General features: G+C 36.2%; 1 protein-coding gene across 1 annotated transcript in view; it reads right to left on the bottom strand.

Annotated features, from left to right (window-relative positions):
- The window catches only part of mmel1 (membrane metallo-endopeptidase-like 1), a 53,899-nt gene that overhangs the window by 22,757 nt on the left and 9,070 nt on the right, over positions 1 to 22,072 (bottom strand). The window contains exons 4-13 of the mRNA XM_056468856.1: positions 21,756 to 21,818; positions 19,522 to 19,683; positions 19,345 to 19,425; positions 16,499 to 16,594; positions 12,212 to 12,330; positions 8,721 to 8,786; positions 4,964 to 5,098; positions 4,772 to 4,861; positions 2,432 to 2,568; positions 1,132 to 1,225 (exon numbers count right to left, since the gene is read on the bottom strand). Of these exons, the coding sequence (XP_056324831.1) occupies positions 1,132 to 1,225; positions 2,432 to 2,568; positions 4,772 to 4,861; positions 4,964 to 5,098; positions 8,721 to 8,786; positions 12,212 to 12,330; positions 16,499 to 16,594; positions 19,345 to 19,425; positions 19,522 to 19,683; positions 21,756 to 21,818 (1,043 nt within the window). The remainder of the gene's footprint in view (positions 1 to 1,131; positions 1,226 to 2,431; positions 2,569 to 4,771; positions 4,862 to 4,963; positions 5,099 to 8,720; positions 8,787 to 12,211; positions 12,331 to 16,498; positions 16,595 to 19,344; positions 19,426 to 19,521; positions 19,684 to 21,755; positions 21,819 to 22,072) is intronic.

Here is a 22,072-nt window from a genome sequence, read left to right as displayed (position 1 = left end):
TCACCTCCCTGACTAAGGCCCTTCTCCCCCAATCACTCAAATTAGATGGCCGCCCAGCTCTAGGAAGAGTCCTGGTGGTTCATCTTCCACTATCAGATGATGGAGGCCACTGTGCTCATTGGAACTTTCAGAGCAGCAGAAATTTTTCTGTAACCTTCCCCAGCCTTGTGCCTCGAGACAATCCTGTCTCGGAGGTCTACAGACAATTCCTTTGTCCTCATGCTTGGTTTGTGCTTTGACATGCACTGTCAACCCTGGGACCTTATATAGACAGGTGTATGTCTTTTCAAATCATGTCTAAATTAACTGAATTGACCACAGGTGAACTCCAATGAAGCTACTGAAACATCTCAAGAATGATCAGAGGAAACAGAATGTACCTGAGCTCAATGTAGAGCTTCACGCCAAAGGCTGTCAATACTGATGTACATGTGATTTTCCAGGTTTTTTATTTGTAATAAATTTGCAACAATATCATAAACTCTTTTCTACATTGTCATTATGGGGGATTGTGTGTAGAATGTTGAGGAAATAAATTAATTTAATGCATATTGGAATAAGGCTGTAACATAAACAAATGTGGAAAAAGTGAAGCGCTATCAATACTTTCCGGATGCACTGTACTTATATTAATTCAAAAAATAATTCAAGCTCTAACCTAACATAATCCTAACAAACGTTACATCAACAAAAAGATTATTTATTCACCCTGTATAAATCTCAATTTAAAAAATGACCAAAAATGTACCCTTATGCTTTTTATTTTATTTTTATTTAATTTACAATTTGGTTTTGTGGTAAAGGGTCACATATATCCATTATACCATCGGTAAAATAACAGATTTATTGATGGCCTAAAACTTTTGCACAGTACTGTAAATAAAAAAAACTTAAAAATTAAGTTTTCAACAAAGAATATGTTCAAATTCAAGTTGTCTTTCTTCATTTGTAATTGTGTATTTCTGATATTTTGGTGTTCATTTATATGAAGTTGTGTACATTTCTATTGGCCCAGATCTAATTCCACATCAAACCGATTGTGACGAGACAGTAGCATATGAGCAAAAGGGACTTTTAAAAGCACTATGAGTGAAATGCCATGAGTTTGTGTTTGTTCAGTCGGCGACTGACCTTTCTATAGTGCGCTCTCACGTCTTTGAAGCGACGGCTCATACTGCTGACCCTGTCCATGATCAGCATCCACACCAGATAATTCTGCAGAGTCCTGATAAAGATAATGCGCACAGATCATTCACTACCGTCAGAGATTTAACTACAGTAGTCATACAGTATGTGTACTCATATAGGCTGAACACTGTATATGTTATGCTGAATGATGTTGGAACCATGAATATTGACATTTTACTTTCACAAATGTTCTCTAAAACATTATCATAGACACTTTTGTACGAGCATTGGTATGTTTTATATATAAATAATTACTTCTGTATGTTTAATTTGATGCAGGCACCAAAATAAGACATATTAATAGTGTATAAAGGGAAAAGTATAAATGAGGCACTTATGTTTTCCAGTCAATAATGTGATTAAGTGGACGTTACATTCAAATACCAACAACAGTGGTGTAGTCGGGGCTATACGCACGTATACTCAGTATGCCTACTTTTTTTCACTAGCTGTTTGGGTATTACGACTTCTGAGGATCAATAATTGCGTATACCCTCGGTATACTCACTTGTTTTGCTGATTAGACTTGCCTAATTTACGTATATTCGCATCCCTTAACTGTATACCAAATGGTTTTTTTTAACTCTCATCTTAATTTGTTGCAGTTGGTGCATTTTTGTTTATATTTTGCGCCATTCCCCGCCCCCTGACGACCTCAGCAGCTGTGAGAAAATTTCGTGAGTTTTTCAAAGTCAACTGAATGATGTCTCGCTGAAACGTTCAGGTAAAATGATAAAGCAGCATGGGCGGGTTGAGTGGGTAATAGTACACCACTTTTTTTTTAAGGACTACACCACTGCTAATATAAATATATAAATATGTAATATTAATAAAATTAAATTTTAATAATAATAATAATAATAATTAATAATTAATTAATATATTTAATATATTTAATTAATTTAATTATTAATTGTATTAATTTATTTTATTAATTTAATTATTAATTAATATATTAATAATTTAAATATTAATATGCTCAAAATTGTGCAATCAAAGATTTTAAAATAAGCTAAAATATAGTTCACAGTCAGTTATAATATCCACCTTAATTTATAGCTCTGTGCTTTCTAAGAGCATGAACTAACATCTCATTTAATCTCTTCTTTTAGACATCTCAGGAGAGGCACTGATGACAACGCTGATGAAAAAGTGAAACACAACAAAGACTCTTAAGTCTTCTGAGCTATAAGCAGTATGTTTATTCTGGATGGCCATAATTGAGATAGCAGTGAAGAATGACCTGTGGCTGTGTTTGGACAGGACCTCGCTGAGCTTCTCCAGGTAAGGGGAGCAGTAAATAACAATAGGCTCGTCTGATTGCACTGAAATGGACACGCTGGACATGATACCCTGGATGTAGCGCGTCCAGTTAAAGCCCTGAAAATGAATGAAGAAACACAAAAGATGCATGTGTGTGTGTGGAAAAACATACCCTTATGTTTTCAGTCAGGGACAAATAAGATCAGAGGTCAAAATGCTTGTGCAAAAATAATAAAACAATAATAATAATAATAATCAAATTTTTAAATTAAAAATTCTATAATAAATATAATAAAATAATAAAAAATTTAATATAATAAAAAATACGATTATTTACTGCTTCATCGTTGAATGACGTATCTAGCTGTTTGTCTTCTGCTATTTCCATCTACCACATTAGAAAAGTAATTTATAGTACAGCAGCATGGTGGCTTAGTGGATAACACTGTCGCCTTACAGCAAGAAGGTCACTGGTTCGAGTCCCGCCTTGGTTAGTTGGTATTTCTGTGTGGAGTTTGCATGTTCTCCCCGTGTTGGCGTGGGTTTCCTCCGGGTGCTCCGGTTTCCCCCACAGTCCAAACATATGTGCTATAGGTGAATTAAATAAACTAAATTGGCCATAGTTTATGAGTGTGTGTGTGTGTGTGTGTGTGTGAATGAGTGTGTATGGTGTTTCTCAATACTGGGTTGTGCCTGGAAGGGCATCCGCTGCGTAAAACATATGCTGGAATAGTTGGCGGTTTATTCAACTGGAGCGACCCCTTGATAAATATGGGATTAAGCCGAAGGAAAATGAAAGAATGAATGAATTTATAGCAAACACTATAGTGTTTTTGAACTATACTATACTGTACATGAATTAATCTATTAATTATAATTACTACTAATTACTAATAATTAAATTTTAATTAATTAACTATTATTTAATTATTTAAGTAATTATATAAGCAAATGACCCAATAATGTGGTTTTGTACAACTCTATATAATATACAATAATACACCTCTAGTAAAATCTAAAGTACACTACAGTACTTATTACAGTTTATCTGTTCACTATAGGTAATACTACATATGCTGTAGCATTAATTATGTAGGAGTCGTAAATACTATATATAGTATATACAGTATAATTCACCCAAAGACAAGTTTAAGTCCAAAAGACTACGATAAGACCATGTTGCTACATAAATAGACATAATTTTAAATATGAACACAACACTGGACATAAGAACGATTTAAAACTACAGATAACTAACATATTGAAGCAGTAATCTGACTATACTAACTACTAACTATACATATACTATGAATACTTAATACATATAACCTAAGATAGGGTGCAGTGGGTAGCGCGATCGCCTCACAGCAAGTAGATCGCTGGTTCAAGCCTCGGCTGGGTCAGTTGGCATTTCTGTGTGGTTTGCATGTTCTCCCTCTGGGTGCTCCGGTTTTCCCCCACAGTCCGAAAACATGCGCTATTGGTGAATTGGGTAAGCCAAATTGTCCGTAGTGTATGTGTGTGAGTGAGTGTGTATGGATGTTTTCCAGTGATGGGTTGCAGCTGGAAGGGCATTCGCTGTGTAAAACATATGCTGGATAAGTTGGCGGTTCATTCCGCTGTGGCGACCCCAGATTAATAAAGGGACTAAGCCGAAAAGAAAATGAATGACTGAATGAATAACCTAAGATAGACAATACAAGAAATTTTACATAAGACAGAACAATATTGTTCCAAAAATTGTGCAAAGGACATATTTACAGTTGATGAAAACTGTGGTACATTCACAAGTAAACATTGTTTTCCTTATTTAGTCCAGTGAAGTGAATTTTCTACAGGTGGTTTGTCAAGCCCACTCACCTGTGTGAGGCACACTCAGAAATGCACAATGTTTTATAGAGTCAACTTTCTGTCTTCTTCTTCTGTGTGACAAGCGGGTGTCAGAAGCTTAAAGTTGTGTAGCGCCATCTTACGTAAAGGAGTGATTTTGCATACTCTTCTGCTCGACGCCAGTAAAAATCGCTTGGGTTTGAATGCGGAAAAACGTCTCTAAGCGCAAACGAAAAGCGTCCCAGTGTGTATGAGCCTTAAGAAAGTGTCTGGGGCATATGGAAAGAAGAGTGTGTTTTCTACAGGTGGTTTGTCAAACCCACTCGCCTGTGTGAGGCCCATTCAGAAATGCACAATGTTTTAAAGCAATATGGAATGATTGTAAGAAAGTACCTGTGCAAGTGTCTGGAAAAAAGTGTGTGTTTACTGTTGTATGATTCAAAAACACTGTAGAATATTTACAATAGAATTTTTGAATCTGCAGACTCACATTGAGGTTGAACGTTTGCTGCGCCTCTCTCAGCGTCATCTTGTTGTAGAGCACAGTGATGTCATTGCGTTCTTCTGCTGGTGAGGTAGCCTGTTGAAGCATTTGCGATTTGACATCCACATTATTCACATTATTCAGATTATGCACAGATGCTTTTGCCTGCGTTATTTATTAAGCGTTTGAGGAGCTCACGTTAGCAATGTCTGTCTCCAGCTCCAGCACTTGAGACATGTCCTCCAACACGCGCTCTTCATCTTGGGTCAAATTTCGGTCTTCTCTTGCAATCCTCGCCATCGAAACCATGAACTCCAGGTAGGCCTCCCGCACCTGTCGAAACACACAGGTTTGTTTTTGTGGTTTGTGGGGACATAAGATTTCATTGTTTTTTATACTGTGCGAATGGTATTTTCTATTGCCCTATACATAAACACAACCCTTACAGAAAACTGCACTGTAAACAAGATCTGTCAATTAACACTTTCCGTATTGTATGATTCACAAGTGTTTTTTACGGGTGTGAATTGCATTATGGGATGTTGATCTCTGCTCGGTCGACTTTTGAAGAAGAAAATTCAACTCTACAGTTTAACAAAGCGACTTTTATTAACATTTTTAGTAGTTTAAGATAATGTAATGTATAAGAAATAACATATAGAGAAATAAGTCTGTAAAATAACAGACAATGTACTGGCAGTTTATTACAAGGTTTTTGTAGTGTAATACATAACACCAACCCAGACAATATATTACTTTAAAAGGGCACCTATGATGAAAATCAACTTTTGTAAGCAGTTTGGACAGAACTGTGTGTAGGTGTAGTGTGTCCACAGTCATATTGGAGTGATGTAAACACAACAAGTCTTTTTTTTTTATTTCCTGACGTTAAAATAGGACCCAAATCCCATTGATTTTGAGGGCCACTTCAACGTGACATAGGAGTGCAGTTTTCCCCGCCCACCAAACTGATTGTCAGGCGCCATATTTCTATAATAACATATATGCACATATTCACAGAACATTTTATTTGCAAATAAACTGTGATTAAAATATGTTCCAACTCTCTGTGATTTTTATAAGTTTAAAACATTAATAAAACCGAGCATGTTTGTAATAAAGACAGTAAAACCGCTGTAATTCTTAACCGCAATAATCACCACGGCCGCATGGTGTCAGTAAACATTTATATATATGTGTGTGTGTGTGTGTGTGTGTGTGTACTGCCAATGGCATTTGTGTGTGACTCGTCATTTCAGAAAGGCTTGAATAAACTCCACCAAAAATACATCATATAAACATACTTGGCATTTTTGACTAATGAGCTGTATTTCAGCTTCATCCGTATCTGTTTCTATAGCCCCTTTCACACATACAGACCTGTTAGGATGTACCGGGGTGCAGATGTACAAAACCAGTGACGAGGAGTAAATTCAGTCCAAGGTGTTTATTTAAGTGCAAAAATAGTTGTGGATTCCAAGCAAAAACAAAAATCTTTTTTTTTTTCTGCAAAATTGTATACAACATTTACAGAATGTAAATGTGTGTTCTGACTATGCCAATAGATAGACCAAAACACGTCTAGGGATGGCTGACGTGAAACTGACGTGACACAGTATCGAGATCCCGAAGCGCAAGTGTTTCGAAACACTGCACCGAAGCATGATCCAAAACACCCAGGTCACGTGACTAAAGCAATTCAAAGCATCGATCAGTTCAGAAGCGATTCGAGACCTGGCGAATCTGTGTTTGACAAACAGGGTCTGAAAATTCTTCTGTCTCATATAGCCTAGCGCAGTGTTTCCCAACCCTGTTCCTGAAGGCACACCAACAGTCCACATTTTCAACCTCTCCCTAATCTCTGAAGTTAAATCTCAAAACCTGAAGTTAATGGGTCAGATAACGGAGACATTCAAAATATGTACTGTTGGTGTGCCTCCAGGAACAGGGTTGGGAAACACTGGCCTAGCAGGACATGCGTCTGCATGTTGTTACTGAGCTTCAAATGACTTTTGGGTTCGAATCCCGACTTGTACAAATACTCAGAATTCATGATTTTATGTATTTTAATAATGTTACTGTTTTATGGTGTAGTCTAGATAGGATACAGCTGCTGATACGGCATCAATTTAGCATCATTTTTGTAACACTGTAAAACAATAATGAATATTTTACAGTACTGTGATGGTTGGGTTTAGGTTTTGGGTAGATGTTAATAAAATACAATGGGAAATTTATTGAATAATATAAATACTTCTTGTTAACTTCTGGCCACAACCATGTCTGATCTAGCAACAACCCTGTTTAATGACCAAAACAACACATATTTATTCACAAAGTGTTTCTTCGGATGTCAGACCAATGTTGAAACAAAACGATACAAGAACAAAGCATTTCAAATTGATATCAAAGCATTTCAAAATCAGTCTGGATTCGAACCCAGTATCCCCACACGCAGGGGCGTAGCGGACATTTTAAAAGTGGGGGGGGGGGGGGGGGGGCTGTATGAGATCATACGTTCATATAATTATTAATCACCTTTTTCTAAATGGTCTGTCTCTAAAAGTGAGGGGGGCATGTCCCCCCCGGTTACTACGCCCCTGCCCACACGGTAGTCAGGAACCATAACCGCTCAACTAAATCGCTTGCAGATCCTATCTTACAGAGTGGGGTTTAATACCTCAATCTGCTCAACTGACCTTTGCTAAAGCTATTTCAGTGCAATATATAAAAAATGACCACTAGGTGTCACCGTAGAGTGGAGTTTCGAAACGTTTCGAAGCTTCGACACATTTGCTCCGACTGTTTCAGTGTTTCATGAAGCCTTGCTTTGCCCACCACTAAACACATCAACTATCCACATAAGGAAAATGGCCGACAGGCAGGAGCCATTTTGTAGAGTTTGGCTCCACCCATTTTTTTCAGAATGCTTATCCATCCACAGAATTTGTAATGTAGTTAAATGTGTAAATATTTAGCTGTAACATTTCGCGTTTCTGCCTTTGGATGTCTCTGGGACAAAGCAGCTGCATGAATGCTAAAGCTTTAAATAAAAGTGAAACCATCAACAAAAGTCTGACCCCTAGAAATGTGTACAAATACAGAATTCACCCGTATTTTGGAATGGATGTGTGAATGGTCTTTCCTGGAAAAAATCTGTAACGTCTTCGCTTGTGTGATCAAGGCTTTTTTGAATTTAGCTGCAAAGTCGTTGCGGAAATTTTCCGAATATTTACTCGTATCACTGTGTGAAAGGGGCTTATTACTGACTGCTGTTTATCTGACGTAACGCATGATGTGATGCAGACATGCACGTGGGAACGGTGAGTGGGGAGAAGCAGCTCATTTGCATTTAAAGCCACAGGCTAGACAAAAACAGCTACAGTGTATTCAGAAACCAAAATGTGCAAACTCTGGAGGCTATAATAAATCATCTGATTGGGTATTTTGAGCTGAAATTTACAGACACATTCAGGAGACACCAAAGGCTAATCTTATATCTTGTAAAGGGGTAAAATAGGTTCCTTTTAAACTAATAAAAATGTTAATGAAAGCCACTTTTCACGTTTTAAAGTTGTTAAAAGAACGATCAATGTACCATAATGCCATTCAAAAGCATAAATAAATGGTGAAAAATAAAAACATGAATCACAAAATACAGAAAATTGTTCATTTATGGATTTTTTTTACTGTGTGTGTACAGTTTTACATTCTGGAAAGAAATTAAGAATTGGAGACATCAGAAATGTCCTCATAATTCACAATCTCCTTGTAATAACTGTGTTAATACCCATGTCATTATACACATTTGTGTCCTCATGTGTCACAAAAAATATGCACAAACACACAAACACACACACACACACACACAAATAGGGAGTTACTGATTAGTGTAATTTTAACAGCATGACAAAAAATAAAGAAAAAATCGTTCGCACAAAATAACACAATGTACCTTTTTGTAATTCCCATCGCTGAGGTAATAATCTCTTGAAGGCATTCCTAAAGCTGGCTGGTCGACCTGTGCAATCAGAAGGACAGAGTCGCAGTGAAAAAAAACGTCTTCTGTTTGTTTCTGAATCACTGTTTTGCATGAGATCATCTAATGGTGCTGTAATCAAACTTACTGTTTTATTAGCTCACGCTTCAAATGGCATTTTAATCAGGGTGTATTATGTAAAATAAATTGCAATTACCCACTGTGTATTTTAAAAGGTGATGTGGCATTGAATCACCAATCAGACTGGGTTTGATTGCAAGTATTGAGGTGAAGGCAGTAGAATGCTGAATAGAGATGAATGCATTTCTTATTTTTTAGTACAAGCTAAATTTCTCTGCGGCGCACGGTTGCTCAGTGGTTAGCACTGTCGCCTCACAGCGAGAAGGTCGCTGGTTCGAGTCGCTGCAGGGTCAGTTGGCATTTCTGTGTGGAGTGTGCATGTTCTCCCTGTTCTGTTTCCTCCGGGTGCTCCGGTTTCCCCCACAGTCCAAATACATGCGGTACAGGTGTATTTGGTAAGCTAAGTTGTCCGTAGTGTATGAGTGTGTATGTGAATGAGTGTGTATGGGTGTTTCCCAGTACTGGGTTGCAGCTGGAAGGGCATCCGCTCCATAAAACAAATGCTGGAATAGTTTTTGGTTCATTCCGCTGTGGCGACCCCTGATAAATAAGGGACTAAGCCGAAGGAAAATGAATGAATGAATGAATGAAATTTCGCTTATTTTTTATGTTTAAGAAAATTTGTCATTTCTGATAAACAACCTCTAATGTTTTTTAAATGTATTTGAGACCCTTGATCACAAAATCAGTCCTATTATGCATAGATATATGTTTGGGGATAGCCAAAAAATAACTTGTACGGGTCAAAGTTAGACATTTTTATTTTAATTCAGTAATCATTATATAAGGTAATGATCATTTTCACTGGATATAATGATTATTGATTTCTGTAAATCTATTAAACATATATTTTATTAGTAATATGGATTGATAAAAATGTCATTGTTCAACGTTAAAAGTGATTTTCTCCAGATTTTCCATACTTTCAAATTGTTGTATATTGTATGCCGTATAGTTCTTCTAACTAAAAATTGTCCTATTGTATCAAACCTAATGGAAATATTATTTATTCGGATTTCTGGTTATGTTTAAATCCCAATTTCTAATATATTGACACTTATGACTCCCGGCGCAATAAGGTGCAAGACGTGTATGGCTGGATTTGTTGCTATTTTCAGACCTGCGCAACCCAAATTCTTACGTTTTGCACCACATTGTTTAAATGGTAAATACATTTGCGGCACTTTGTGGACTCGTGGGCATGCTGGTCTAAAAAGGAGGTGTGTTAAGGCACATTATTGGTGCGTTGCTATTTTGATGAACTGAAATTGACCGCACCATTGACAATCTAAAACAGTGGTGGGCAAACTTTTTAGACCCGAGGGCCACATGCATGGAACATGTAATATTGGACAGAAACATGTTACATTAACACAAAACAGATTTTTAAAAAAAGTTATTATTGAGTCAAATTTACAAGTCAAATGAATTTGCACTGCTATTCATATTCATTATTACTCATCAATCATCATAAAACAATAAAATAATCCCTTATAAAATATAATAATAATAATATAATAATAATAATAATAATAATAATGTAATGATTTTTACAATGGAGAATAGAAAACATGTCTCATAGAAAAAAATATCATATTTGTACTTAAAAATAATTCTTAAAGTTTACTATTCAGTCAAATTTACAATAATCTAATTTGCACTGCTTTAAAAATATACAGATCAACCATCCTAAAACTTGATAAAACCACAAATCTTTGATAAAAGAACTTTTTAAAGTGGATGTATGCATGGTAAATATATTCAATGACAAAAATTAACACATTTAACGAGCAATTATTATATAATTTGAGTCAAATTCACAACAATCTCATTTGAGGTTGTATTAATATGCTCATATCAATCAATATAAAACTATGAGATAAAACGGAAGAATCTTAGTCTTTGTTATTGCAAGTCATGTTGTTATGAGTGTGTTCATGTGAACAATGAGTCTGAAAATAAAGTTATATTATTATCAACAGCAACACTCTCGCAAAATACCTAGCTGATTCAGTCGTTGCCTATCGACATTAAAAAAGTGCACCGCGCTCCTTTTTTCTTGTCAGCAAAAAGGCAGTGTGGTGCACCTCGCATTTTTGGAACGCGTTTGGTGTGATCGGTCCCTGAGGTTGTAGTTTTTAAAAACAGCAATACTTTCTTGGCATATTAGACCTACCGCTTTCTGTCCGATATTAGTGAAGAAGTATTTTGTTGTTTATTCTTCCTTACACACACGACATTCAGAGTCAATTTTTTTTGTTGAATATGCATACGCAAATTCAATACGCATATGGCCTGCGGGCCGTAGTTTGCCCATCTCTGATCTAAAAGCTGGTTTAAAGTCCAGTACAGAGTGTGTTAAAACAAGTTTAGATTTGTCCACCTATTGGGTTTTGGAGACATCATATGGGGCATAAGAACAGCACGTGTGTTTGATATAACTCAGTTTTTTGACCACACTTCTTGTTATTGTTCCTTTATTAATTTGCTGTAAAATAGAACTGAATTTAGAAATAGTTTTGAAACAAATGTGTAGGCTAATGGATGTCTTCAGTGGAGTGCGTACAACACCGTTTCCTAACTCCACGAAAGTAAAGGAGTAAAATAAAGAGTAAAAGTAAAGAGAAAGTAAAGAGGCTGAATGGAGGAGGCTCATTCTTTATCCATGTGCTGCAGATGCTCGGTTTGCTCTGTATTCTCACTAGCGAAGCGTTTAGTTTTTCCACTTAGAAAGTCCGCCATGTAAATAGCAAATGACTCTTAAAGGGAATGGGAGATGAGACTCCGATTGCACGTTATGCTCAAAACACACCCATAACTCTTTAAGAGAATAAGCACAACCCAAATTGTATTTTTCCGTTTTTAAAATAGCTGATTCGGACACGCCCTTAATGCTTTTGCGCCATGCGCTTTAGACTTTGTGCCTAGATCATTGAAACTACACTAATATTTAACTAACTACTTTGCAAATGATTAGTCCTCACCTTAAAAGGAATATATTTTTACTAGGCAAGTTTATTCTGTAGCCAATTGAAAAATGTACATTTTAAGGGGGCTTATAATATTAACCTTACAATTATTTATTCAAAAATTCATTCCAGCCGAACGACAATAATAAGCCTTTCCCCAGAAGAAAATAATATTATAGGAAATACTGTGAAAATTTCCTTGCCCTGTTAAACATCATTTGGGAAATGTTTGAAAAAGAATAAAACTTTCACAGAAGGGCTAATGCTTTTGACATCAACTGTGTATACTGGCTATGTTTACAGTATAAATGACAGTATAAAACTCCAACCTACAAAAAAGTCATGTCGGTATCTTACATGGATAATGTAGCGGCTGGAGTCGCGGTCATCCGGCCACACAAACATCTCCAGCACAGCCTTCTTATTATAGCGACCGTTCAGAACAGCCAGCGTGTCCTCCAGGCTCCATGTCTGCTCTGTAACATCAATCCCATAACATTTTAGTCCATTTTTGTTTGCTTTAAGGCAGTCTAAAAGCTATACTGTACAATTATATAAATATGCTACCAAAATTAACTTTACACTGATGGTTTTTAAGTCATGAGGTGTGAAAAGTATGTGAGAATGGTACTTTGTTTGTCACATTCCTGAAGTCATATATGACCCTGGATAATGCCGTTTTTAGCTTTAAAGGGCACATATTATTCCCCTTTTTACAAGATGTAAAATAAGTCTCTGATGTCCCTAGAGTGTGTATGTGAAGATTCAGATCGAAATACCACACTAGTAATGTTTTAGAACTTTTTGAAACTGCCCATTTTAGGCTTTGACCATAATTTTGATGTACTGTCGCTTTAAATTCAAATGAGATTGTGCTCTTTTTAAAAGAGGGCGGGGCTACAAATGCCTGTGTGTCTGCATAGTGGCACATTCAAAAACCAGACTAACGTCCTATGCTAATGAGTTAGAGATGGTCACTAGTGGGCGGGGCTTTCCCCCTCTGATGACACGTACAAAGAGAGAATGTCAATCAAAGTGTTTCTGCAGACTGTTTTTATCAAGTGTGATTATAAAATATATTGTTATTCTATTTTTACCATTAGAAGCTGGTTATTATTTATACACTATTGCCATACAACTGTGTTTATATCATTTATAAAAGTGATTTTTGTATAATAGGTTCCCTTTAATTTGCTTTACTATACTTATATGAAAGTCAGGGGCTGAGGTCAACTTTATTTCACCAGCATTCTCTTACTTTAACATTTCTGGCTTCAATACTGACTCATAGTTTATTAAAATTATGTTTCAGCCAAGAAGCTTTCTTATTTTTCAACTCTGTTTTCCATTTCACAATCAAATTAAATCCAAATAGATAAAGTTTTCTCTTCGAATATCCAGTTTCACCCTAAAAATTATGTGACAGAAATAAAATAGCTTGCCAATGTTTTTTTATTGACTTTAATAAGCATTATTATACTAAATGAGCTCCATGAACATTACTGGCTGATGTGTAATAAAACCTAATTGTAAATCTCAAAAACTGACCCATGAAACTCATTGTACAAATGACATCCTGTTGTTCACAGTCAGATGGACACTATTTAATATGTGATTAAACATAATCACAGGCTTATTTCCAAAACCAAACTAGTTATTTGTCTCAGATGGTTTTAGAACTATAATAAATTATCAATCTTTTGCTTTAAAAATAGATAATAAATCTGTAACTAAAGGACAGAGTGTCTCGGTTTGCAAACACATTGAAAAGAAAAAAGATACTTTGAACCGAAGAGAAAAACATTATAATAGAACAGATACTGGGATTTGTTCTAACTAAAATTGCTAGTTTAGTAAAGTAAAAATATTAGTTTGAGGAAAGAAATAATGCTTTTAAATTTTCCAAGGTGGTTATTTTTTTTGTGTGCTGTCAAACGATTATTCACGATTAATTGCATCCAAGATAAAATTTTGTAAATACATACAGTAATTTATACTGTAGATGTATACCGTGTATATTTATGTATACACAGTATGCATAAGTACAGTATTTTTGTTTGTGTATGTGTATACTGTATATAGAGTTAAAGTCAGAATTATTAGCCCCCCTTTGAATTTTTTTTCCTTTTTAAACATTTACCAAATGGTGTTTAACAGAGCAAGGAAATTTTCACAGTATGTCTGATAATGTTTTTTATTCTTGTGAAAGTCTTATTTGTTTTATTTCGGCTAGAATAAAAGCAGTTTTTAATTTACTATGAACATTTTTAAGGTAAAAATTATTTTAAGCTATTTATTTTTCTCGATAGTCAACAGAACAAACCATCGTAATACAATAACTTGCCTAATTACTCTAACCTGCCTAGTTAACCTAATTAACCTAGTTAAAGCTTTAAATGTCACTTTGAGCTGTATAGAAGTGTCTTAAAAAATAGTCAAACATTATTTACTGTCATCATGGCAGAGATAAAATAAATCAGTTATTAGAAATGAGTTATTAAAACTATTATGTTTAGAAATGTGTTGAAAAAAATCTTCTCTCCATTAAACAAAAATTGGGGAAAAAAAATAAACAGGGGGACTAATAATTCAGGGGGGCTAATAATTCTGACTTCAACTGTATATATAAATATTTATATATAAATATAAACAAATAATTTCTAGAAAACAGTAATGCATATTTTTATATGCACAAAAATATGCACAGTACACACATATATATTTAGTAAATATGAACTTTTGTTTTGGATGTGATTAATCTCGAATTATTTTTTGACATCACTAGCTTTTTTTTAAAGCTTAATTTAATAGAATAGGATAAAATCAGAAACCATAACATTTCACTTAATCCAATATAAAAATCTACTTTGAATGAAAGTCAAAGTATTTTCAAGTCTAGATTGTATTTGAGATCATCTTCCATTCTGTTTAATTACTCTGGCCTTGTAAAGTCCTACACTGTAAATAATGCTGGGTTCCACACAATCCATTTGTGCTCACTCAAAAAAAGATTACTGCTACTTGTTCAAGCTACCTGTTTAAAATGAGCTGAAACGACACAATTCTTTGGCTAATTTATCTGTTTTATGTTCAGTACACTTAAATTTGTAAACCATTAAGTTAACTTGACAACATGGAGTTGTGTTGGTCCCACTATCTAGAAAGGGGATTTGTAGTTCCTAGCATGCTTCGTGTGGAATTGAATTAAGAGAGGGAAATGTTGACAATAAAAGTAATCTTATAGGTGTTTCAAGTTAATAGAAAGACTAGTTAGAGTTTAATCTTTACTTTAGTTTGAAGATTTAGAAGATTTTCATGTAATGCTTTGAATTTTGAGATTAACACCTTGCAGAAGCACCTATACTTTGGGTATTGCAGCCTAATTAGCGGAAATGCAGGTTGTTGCTTTGCTCAGTGAGCAATAACTGTCCTAAAATGAGTTCTGAGATCAGTCTCAATCAACTGTATGAAACTTATGAAATATGCTTAATATGGCTCTTTTACTTCACTTAGGATAACTTCAAACAAAACTAGACTAACTTTAAATAAAAGAGACTTCAAAATGTGCGACATATAATAGACACATGATTTCATCAGACCTTTGAGTTTAAGTTAAATACAAATACAAATGTATTTAAACTTTTATTTGATAAAATCATGTTGGACCAACTCAATGGGGTATATGCACATGGACTTTTAATTGCAGCCAACCGGCCTCATCGCTTCCGGTGAACTGTCTTTCCATTATAAAAATTGCCAGGTTTAAGGTCTAATTTATTTAAAAGTCACTGATCTTCACTACCTCATTGATATATCACATAACGTAGATCTCAGACCAGACATGAAGCACTGCATTCAATAAAATTTTCCTCCTCCATGTCTTTAAAATATGACAGTTTATTTTACCGCAGTATTTTCTGTGGAGTTTCTGCACTCGCCTGTTGATCCTAACAGCGCTAGCAGTTACACTGTCTTTCATCTCGTTTTATGCTTGAAAAACTAAATGAATGCTTAAGTCTGTTTAACTGATTGTAATTACATTACAACATCGATGCTGTAGAAGGAACCTTGTAGAATTAAAAATAGTCACATTGACCTGTCATTGGCTGAAAAGCACTAGCTGTGCATATAGCCCATTGCATTTAATTGTGTAAATATTTTTTTATTTAGTGCTAAATAAATGTATTGGATGTATATCCTGCCCTCAATTAAATTGAGTTCATCCAAGTTATTTTTTGAGTGTTGGGACAACATAAATGAGATAATTAAAGTTTACAAATTTAAGATTAAACACAAATCAATTAAGTGGTTCCCAAAAAACCTCAAGAATTGTGTTGTTTCTCCTCATTTTAAGTAGTTTAAACAAACAGCAAACGTCATTTATTGAGTGTACATTAACAAGCCCCATAGCGTGAATCCTCCCAGCAGGTCAGTCTCTCGTCTGCTCGCCCTCCTCGACGCGCCTCTATCTGCTCTACACATGACAGATGAGCAGCACCACTGGACTTTTCCATCAGTCTCGCGCCTTATCAACACGCAGAGACAGCACGGCTGGAGCCGCTGCATTTATCCCATTTAGATAAGGCCAAGATGCTGCCATTCTCAGTGCGAGTGAATTAGAGACGGCTGTGCTATCTCCAGTACCTGATGTGCCGTTCCAGACCTCTGAAGCCACGGGCCAGTCGCCAATGCTGTCAATGAGCCGGAGCAGAGGCTGCGAGTCGCGCTGCTCGATCAGAACTACAGGGGGAAGCAGAGAGACGACAATATTAGAGTGTTAGGTCCAAGCAGCAACCTCCAGCTCTCCCTCATGAAGCTAATACGGAAGTAACTGAAACTGCGATTCATCAAAATTCCGCTAGTCCTGGCTCCATAATAGAGCAATTTTCTATTGAGCCCACTGTTAAAATGGCCGACTTTACAGCAGAAAAAAAGGTGTTTACTGCATGGTACAAAGAACAATTTTGGTTCATATAGCTATTATTACCCTCCATGACAACTGTGAGGGGGGTGATTTTTTTTATAACTCATCCGTTTCCTTTAAATAAGGTTATATTAAGTCTGCATAATTAAGGGCGTGGCCACTTGAGTGACAGCTAGGTCTCGCTGGTCGCCGTCACTTCACCTCAGCTGATTCCGGCTGATTAGCCACTGAACTCGGCTTATACATCGTATTTTTGTGTTGTTTTATGTGGCTTTACACAGTCAGTTGCTTTTTGGAATTGTTTCTTACAATTATTCTAAATAAAACAACTATTTGTAAAACAACTATCTTCTACTTAAACAAAATCTCATTTAATTAGATTTCACTTGAAGATGTTTTATTCACTTAACTTTTTTTGTAATCTGCTATAAAATACAACCAACCTAGGCTCATTCTGAAAACGTACAGTTATATACATTTCTGGAAAGCGCCAAATATGTGCCAGGAGCTACGTTTTTTGCAGTTTTTTGTTTTATCTCAAATTTCTCTCGCAAGTGTCGTGCATGTGCCTGCTGTTCTTGCAAAAATCCACCAGAGGCCGCTGTCGACTGACTGACTGACTGACTAATCAACTGATCCACTCTCCTCCCCTAAACCCAACCGATAGTGTTTTTAAAAGCACCAGTTGACCAGTGCTCACCGACTTCCCTAAACCCAACCGACAGTGTTTTAAAAAGCAATCCAGAAAAAGAAAAGCCCTCGCCTGATTTTTACCATGTTTTCAGATTTTACCACATTCTCACCCTGTTATTTACTTGTTTACTTAATTTTTTTGGCTTCTGTTTTTGTCTCACCCACTTTCTGGAACCGTTCTTTGCTGGACTTGAACCCCATTGTTGTAGTTAACTCCTCTCTGCGTCTCAAGTCCGCTGACATACATGGCGAGCTACTGGACAAACTGGTAACAGTGGGAAAGCTGTCTATACCAAGGGGCAACCTCCCGCTCTCCCTCGGGAAGCCAATACGGAAGTAACTAAAACTGCAATTCATCGACTCGCCTTGGGGGGCTGGCTCCAGGAAGTCCAGGTAATTTCTGACTGCAATGGGAAATTGGCCATTTTTACAGCAGATAAAAACATGTTTACAGCCTGGTACAAATGATGGCTTTGGTGCCTATAGCCATGATTAACCTTCATGACAACTGTGAGGGGGGTGAATTTTTTTATAACTCATCCATTTTGTTTTATTAAGTTATATTAAGTTTGCATAATTAAGGGTGTGGCCACTTGAGTGACAGCTAGGTCTCGCTGCTCGCTGTCTCGTCACCTCAACTGATTACGGCTTATTAGCCGATAAACTCGGCATATACATCGCATTTTTGTGTTGGTTAATGTTTCTTTACACAGTCACCTGCCTTTTGGAATTATTTCCTACATTTATCAGATGATATGGGATGCTGTGTGCACTTAATTGTGCTCACAAACCATTCACGTGGCCTCCGTTTCCCTGGTGAGTAAAGTTATATACTTGTATACCATCTCTATAAATGTGTGTGTTTTATTTAAGATCATTTATCATTTATAATTATCTTTAGAGCTGTAATGCCCTCCAGAATCTGACAGATTGATTAGCTGTAGGCTATAAAACAGTCATATGAAGCGTTGTCATACATTGTTATGCCTGGATTTCATCAATAGTCTTGCATTTACTAACACACACTATATCTGAAGTGTTTGGAAGTAATTTGCGTTTTCCTCCTGTTGAAAAAAGGCATAAGAACAATGCTTAGTGGCTCAATGTATTACTACAGTGTTTTTAAAAGTCTAAACACTTTATTGATATAGTGTACAACCAAGCACATGTGGTCAGAACACAAACGAGTCGCAGGTAATAAAGTATTAAGCGTTTCTCCCAAAGTAAGCTCTGTCTAAACCAGGTCCAAGCAAAATGCCAGCACGTGTCTGTAGCTCCGCTCACTCTCCGCCTCTTTGCCCTTGTTTGGTATCCCGCCGTGGGTGCGATGACGCGCGAACAAAATGGCGACGGTTGGCCGCGCCTACTTTTAGCTTAATTTGCGCTCTTCAGAAACCTATGGGTGACGTCACGGATACTCCGTCCATATATTTTACAGTCTATGGTCTATACAGAGGTAATCGGTTAGCTGGTAAGCATGAAAAGGAACGGTGCCATATTGCCTCATAGCATTAATTTTAAAGATGAAATGCTGCCATTTGTACCTCTGGCTATATATTTTGTGATCTCTAGAAATGTATATAGGGCTACATTTTCAGAACATATACAAAGTTGCACAAATGCTAAGACCTGAATAATGTTGTCAAATTCAATAGTGTTATTTGTTATAATATTTTACAGTATTGAAGTTGTAAATAAAACTTATAAGAAGAATATACTACTTAAAAAGAGTCTTATTTAATTTGATTTGACTTGAACATTTTTAATTTACTTGACTTTTTTAATTCACTTGAATTATTGAAATTTACTATCAATTTCTAAATGAGAATCGCAGTCAACCAAAAGTACAAGGAAGTACAAGTCACGGACTCACTCTCGTTCATGCATGAGCTGTAGAGTGTTTTGGCTTTCTTGAAGGCCTCTCTGTCATCCTTATTTTCCATCTCCAGAACTCCTGTGAGACATCAGTCAGCAAGCAACAAGATAAAAACCATTAGACGACTCCACATGAACCCAAAAAAAGCTGATGTTGAAGTACACACAAACCGACCCTTGAGCACAATCTCCAGCTCGTCTCGGAGGATGTTGAAGACGCTGTGGAGTGAGCTGGTTTCAGGAATGACGTGCCGCTCGATCCAGCCTCCGCAGGCATACTGATAAAAGTTTTGGCATGGGTCCACACTGGGGTCCATGTTCTGGAGCAGACGAGCCGCTGGATCAGTGGAAAAACAACAAGATGTGAGCCAAAAAACACAAGGTAAAAAAGAAAGTGTTTTCCATTAATATTGACACCCTTTGGTAAATTTAAAGGAGACCTATCGTACAAAATCACTTTAATAAAGGGTTTAAGGAGTGAATATAGCCAGCGTATAATAATAAAAAATAAGTAATTACATTTTTTATAATCACGTAATCATATAAACAGTCTGCAGAAACACTTTGACTTTTGTACGTGTGATCAGAAAGGGAAAGCCCTGCTCATTAGTGATGATCTCTCCCTCATTAAGATGTAGACAGCCCTGAGTGAGAAGCAGCCATCCACCATAGGAGTTTTCACCCGCTGTAGATAATGTCAGCGACTGATGCTGTGTTCACACCAGACGCAGCATGTGCGAATAAATTGTGCTATTCGCACGTAAATAGACACGTGAACATTTTGAGTTTACTTACTTCATTCGTGCATCAAATTCACTTCACAATAGATGCAGATTCTTGTCATGGACAGGGCTTCTGTCTGCCCGGTAACTCTAGTTTGATTGCTAACATGGATTTTATTGAGGGAGTAGCTGTGCTTCATGTGCTTTAGGAAGGCTGAAAAACAGCGTAGATTTGTTTGGCACCATGTTTGAGTCCACTAGATCCTTTCAGAGGTGCACCCAGCTCTGTGAGATTATCAACTCCTTCAAAAACTATACCTGGATGATGGAAGCTTTCAGCGGTGCTTCAGACTGAGCTGAGTCCAGTTTGATGAGCTGTGCAGCGCGAATGTTCGCTTAACTTTGGATAAAAGCGTCTGCTAAATGACTAAATGTAAATGTAAATGTAAGTTCTGATTTTTCAACTCGAGTGATTCCTGTGTTAAGCGTCATTCATACGAATCGCATCATGCACACCATCTCATTCACGGAAATCGCGCTCCAGGATGTCTATTCGCATCTTTGCATTGATTTAACATGTAAATCACTCGCGCTTGACGCTCCATCCACGTCTGGTGTAAACAAACCGAATGTTTGAAAACACTCTTGTTTTGTTGACAAGAAAGGAAGTACAGTACGCTATTTATGTTATATACTAGAATACCATGTATGAGTTTTATTTTTGCTAATGTATTATTTTTGAGACTGATCTGGCTCCATATAAAAGGGTAAGTTTTAAAGAGTTATAAAACATATTTGTGGGGTATTTTAAACTGAAACTTCACATACGTATACACTCCAGAGACTTATTTTACAAGGGCGTAATAGGTGCCTTTAAGGCAGTAAAAAAATCAATGTTAAACCTTTTGATTTCCAATTAGCACGAATATTAAGATGCTTGCAATTGTTTTTTGTTTTTTCTTGAAATCCTTTCAAACAGCTTATGTTGATCTTGTTGAGGTCACGTTGGAGTTTCGAAGACTTTTTGACCTAAATACCTAACAAAACTTCTGTAGTTCTTCAGATCTTGGAGAGATTTTTAGCCACTCAAATTTACTCTCAGTGTGTTTGGACTTGATAGAAACCCGTCCTCTTCCAGGCTGATTCATAATACTTTCATGTTGGAGAAAGTTGTCATTTTTAGTTGTTGCTGTTTTCATAAAGCAACTAGGGCTGCACAATATATATCAAACAAGTATTGTTGTTGTCATAATATACACAAAATATATCTGTATCTGTATTATGTGTATTTATTTTATGTGCTAAGATGAAATACATTTTAGGTGGTCTAAAATTAATGTTGCATTAAGGCTGTTTATGCAAGTTTTATGCAAATTGCTACATTTCTGTTAATATTTTGATAATTTTTTGTACATTTTTCACAGCGTTTTTTGCTCATTGTTACTCAAAAAAAGACTTGTTCAACTGCTTGTTTAAACGACTGATTTAAAATGAATTTAATCAATACAATTCTTAAGTTTTTTGGGGATAACTTAATTGATTTATGTTCAATCCACTTAATTTGTAAACAAATATTAAGTTAATTTAATCGATTGGTGTTGGGACAAAAAAAAGAAGCATTTTTACAGGGCAATAACGCCAATATTAGTAACTGTTCTGTAAATAAGTGACTTTATGAGTAACTTACCGGCAGTGACACACTGTGGGGTTGTACAGACATTGCTGTCGGCGTCTGATCGATATTTCAGCCCTTTTGTGATGTGGTGAGATAAACATGAGTGAGTTTGAACACAACATAATGCACTTAAATAACACACATGCAGACTAATGTCTTATAGTGAGAGCTTATATGGCAGGCCCTTTTAACATTTAATCTACACATAAACTCTGAATGCTTTGCCCTTCTGTGAGTTGTTGCAAAATATTTCCCAAATGATGTTTAACAGAGCAAGGAATTTTTCACAGTAATATTGTTTCTTCTGGAGAAATTCTTATTTGTTTTAT

The sequence above is a fragment of the Danio aesculapii genome, chromosome 11 (genome assembly GCF_903798145.1).
Source record: "Danio aesculapii chromosome 11, fDanAes4.1, whole genome shotgun sequence".
Lineage (NCBI taxonomy): Eukaryota > Metazoa > Chordata > Actinopteri > Cypriniformes > Danionidae > Danio > Danio aesculapii.
The sequence above is the reverse complement of the archived record's forward strand: the minus strand, read 5'-3'. Positions and strand labels throughout refer to the sequence as shown.